The following is a 3,243-nucleotide window of genomic DNA, read 5'->3' on the forward strand; positions in this document are numbered from 1 at the left end:
AAATGCAACAAGATATTCATAGGTTTTCAGGACTGCGGTACCAGACTTTTGTAGAACAATACTACTACAGACATGTCCAATTCTCGATATAGTGGTGAGCTTAGTCTCTGTAAGACCTAACTAACCATGTCCATCATTTCTCTGATTATTTTATTAGCTATTGGGCAAAGGGCATAAATATGACACTGAAACCTAGCCTAAAATCTCTTTACACAAGAAATCAAAAGGATTTGGAATGATTTGTTAAAGTAAAACATGTCTAAATCCTGCAATAAATAGATCTGCTCCAAGCTATCATGACAGACACACGTAAGATGGCTCCGTGGCCATCAATCATCTCCTACAAGCCTACAATCCAATACATGATCCTGCATAAGCCAAGTTTTAATTTACAAGAGCATCACATCAACTGAGCTCGTATGCTAGTTAACTTATAACCAGCAACAGACAGCCACAGTTGACGGTGGTAGATGCATGAAGAAAACTGAATTATAACAGAACAATTCATTGAGAAGTTGACTATGATGCAACATGCAAGCATTTAACTAAATTAGTTGTGCTCCAAGGTATTCTAGAAGACAGGTGCAGCTTCAAGTCAGCAAGGAGTAAAACCTGCCTCTTCTCATTGCCAGCTACAACAAAGGGTACAAACAGCAAACACACAAAAAAATTGACTATTAAGAAGACCACTAGATCAAGAGGTAAATCAATCAATTCTTCAGTTCAAGAAACAGTGATGTGAGGCATAAAGAATGCTTAATATCAAGTATGGAGAAGAACACTAGATGAATATAGAATAAAGCATGTCCTCAGCCCAAGAAAATAGAGACATAAGGCGGATGAGCTCGACAATATTTCAAAAGCAGAACAAAAAGGCTTGGTAATTTTAGCATCAACACAAGCAGTAGTCACTTCATCCCGAAATGGTATCTAAAGTCTGAAACAAGCATAGGTTTCATGCAACCACATGGCAGTCACTTCTGATCGACACAAAAAGAAGAAATCAGCAGGCCCATACTTGATCCAATACATAGACATTCGCAACTCACGAGGATACGAAAGGTGAAGCGTCGACAGCCTGACCTTTTACTGTTCTGAAGAAATCATGCGGAACAAGAGTTTGTTTGAGCCGATGCCTAGAGGGATAGATGTCTTGGAAGCTAGCAACCAGTTTGCCATCAGTGTCAACGTAAAACAGCCAAAAACCAAAACTGACCATCAAGAGCATGTCACCACCACCCGAAGCAACGGTCGCATACCAATAGCCCTCACCATCATGGCCTTCAAGCTTTCCCCTGATTTCTGTGATCGGCAATGCAACTCGGTACTTTAAGTCCCAAACCCCACTGTCGTAGTTCGTTAACACCCATATATCAACAACTTCAGCAGCCTTGTTACAGCAATAGATGCCAAGCATGTCATCCATCTCAAAGATGAATGACTTGGCGGGATCAGCTGGAGCACGCATCTGCCTAAACGACTCAGCTGTGGTGTCAAATACTACCAGTTCCCTTCCAGCCTCACAATCCTCCAGTGGGTTCTCGCCTGGGCGATAAAACAGGCACCAATGCAGGCTATCACGCACCCTGGCAGGTCCGTGGAAGTAAGCCGACGAGAATTTGGGCTCCGACAACCCGATGTACCTCGGGGGCTGGTCGGATCCGAGCGCGAAGACATAGCAGCCATTTTTGCCTGTAGGCGAGTCACAGTCACTGTCGTCCCCCCAGTCCATTGCGCCCCTCCACTGCAGTAACAGCCGGTACTCGCCGGTAGGTCCGTGTAGGTACATCCCCAGGATGTTGAAGTCCGGCAGGGGCGGGAGGGAGGCGTGCTGACGCGTTACCGGGTTGCAGACGGTGAGGCGGGCGCGATTGCCAAGCATGCCAGACTTGGCGACGATGAGGAGGCCGTCGCAGCAGAGCTCCAGACTGAAGGACTCGTCAAGCCGGGCGACGGTGTGGAACTGGGCGTCGGCGGCGGCGGCCCGGTGGTCGAAGGCGAGGAAGGTACGGTACCCGTTGTCGGCGACGATGGGGAGGGCGGGCTGGCGGGCGTGGTGGGCCAGGAGGAAGCGGCGGGTGGAGGTGGCGCGGCGCCAGGCGCGGCGGACGGCGCGGCAGCGGATGAGGGATCTGGGGTCAAGGCGGGCGAAGATCTCGCAGAGGACGATCTCTTCAGGGAGGTTGCGGAGGAGAGGCGTCGCTCCTGCGGCCGCGGCCGCGGCATCCGCCATGGTCGGCGGCCGAGGGGAGGTTGGTGTTTCTGTTTCGGGGAGAGTTGGAATGGGGATTTGTTTTTCCTTGAGAAAAGAAAAGGAATGGAGATAGGCGTAGTTAGTAGTACTAGAATTCTGGGCTGTGGAATGGTAGCGGCTCTCAAACGGGCTGAGCTTAGCCCAGAAGCAGATCACTGTGAACTTATCTTTCTGAATGGAGATCACTGTTGCCCTCCCAAAAGAAAATGGAGATCAGTGTGAACTGATTTTTTTGAGACACAGATCACTGTGAACTGAAACATCCTTTTCAATTACTCATGTTTTTTCCTAAAAAAAATTTACTCGTGTTTCGGAAATCCAACTCTAACCCGGAGCTCATGCTCCTCCGATGAAAGGTATAGGAAATAAAATATCAAACAAATTCAAAAAAAATTGTATGCATCAAAGATGAAGGACTCTTCTAGGTGCATACAAATTTTCACACGGAGATGACATCCGAGGAGCCTGGTACAAAAACACAGAATCGAAGCTCGAATTTTTTGTGCAACTTCATCTTTTGATCTTTCATTTTGTTTTCTTTGTACCGAACTCCTCAGATAGCATGTCAGCGTGGAACTTCGCAACCACCTAGAAGAATCTCTCATTTTTCATGCGTAGTTTTTTTAGCTTGTTTTAAACAGGTTATCATTTCGAATTACTTCACTCGGTGCAGATGTACTTGAGCTCCTAACGCTACTCTCCTTGTGATTCCTTTTTTTTTTTGCCATGGATACATTATACACTAGGAATCTTATTTTACCATATATCATTTCGCACGTGCATATGAGTTTTTCACTGAATCGTACATTTCAAGATCATAGCAGTTATACCATAGAATATAAGCTCGTAATTATGAATAATAGAAATATAAATAATACAATATTATTGCCTCTAGGGCATATTTCCAACAACCGCGTTATCCTAATCGACCAACACCATTTGTGGATTCTAGGTCGGTGCACAGTTGGCCATTGTACACCTTTGGAATA

General features: G+C 46.0%; 1 protein-coding gene across 1 annotated transcript; it reads right to left on the minus strand.

Moving 5' to 3' along the window:
- Positions 1-792: 792 nt before the first annotated feature.
- LOC119341860 lies at positions 793-2,276 on the minus strand. Its single transcript, XM_037613710.1, has one exon. The coding sequence runs from the start codon at positions 2,231-2,233 to the stop codon at positions 1,046-1,048; it is 1,188 nt and encodes a 395-aa protein (XP_037469607.1). The 5' UTR covers positions 2,234-2,276; the 3' UTR covers positions 793-1,045.
- Between the last annotated feature and the right edge of the window lie 967 nt (positions 2,277-3,243).

This window comes from Triticum dicoccoides, chromosome 7B (genome assembly GCF_002162155.2).
Source record: "Triticum dicoccoides isolate Atlit2015 ecotype Zavitan chromosome 7B, WEW_v2.0, whole genome shotgun sequence".
NCBI classification, from domain to species: Eukaryota; Viridiplantae; Streptophyta; class Magnoliopsida; order Poales; family Poaceae; genus Triticum; species Triticum dicoccoides.

Coding starts and splice junctions, on each gene's coding strand:
- LOC119341860 (XM_037613710.1), bottom strand. CDS start 2,233: ATGGCGGATGCCGCGGCCGCGGCCGCAGGAGCGACGCCTCTCCTCCGC.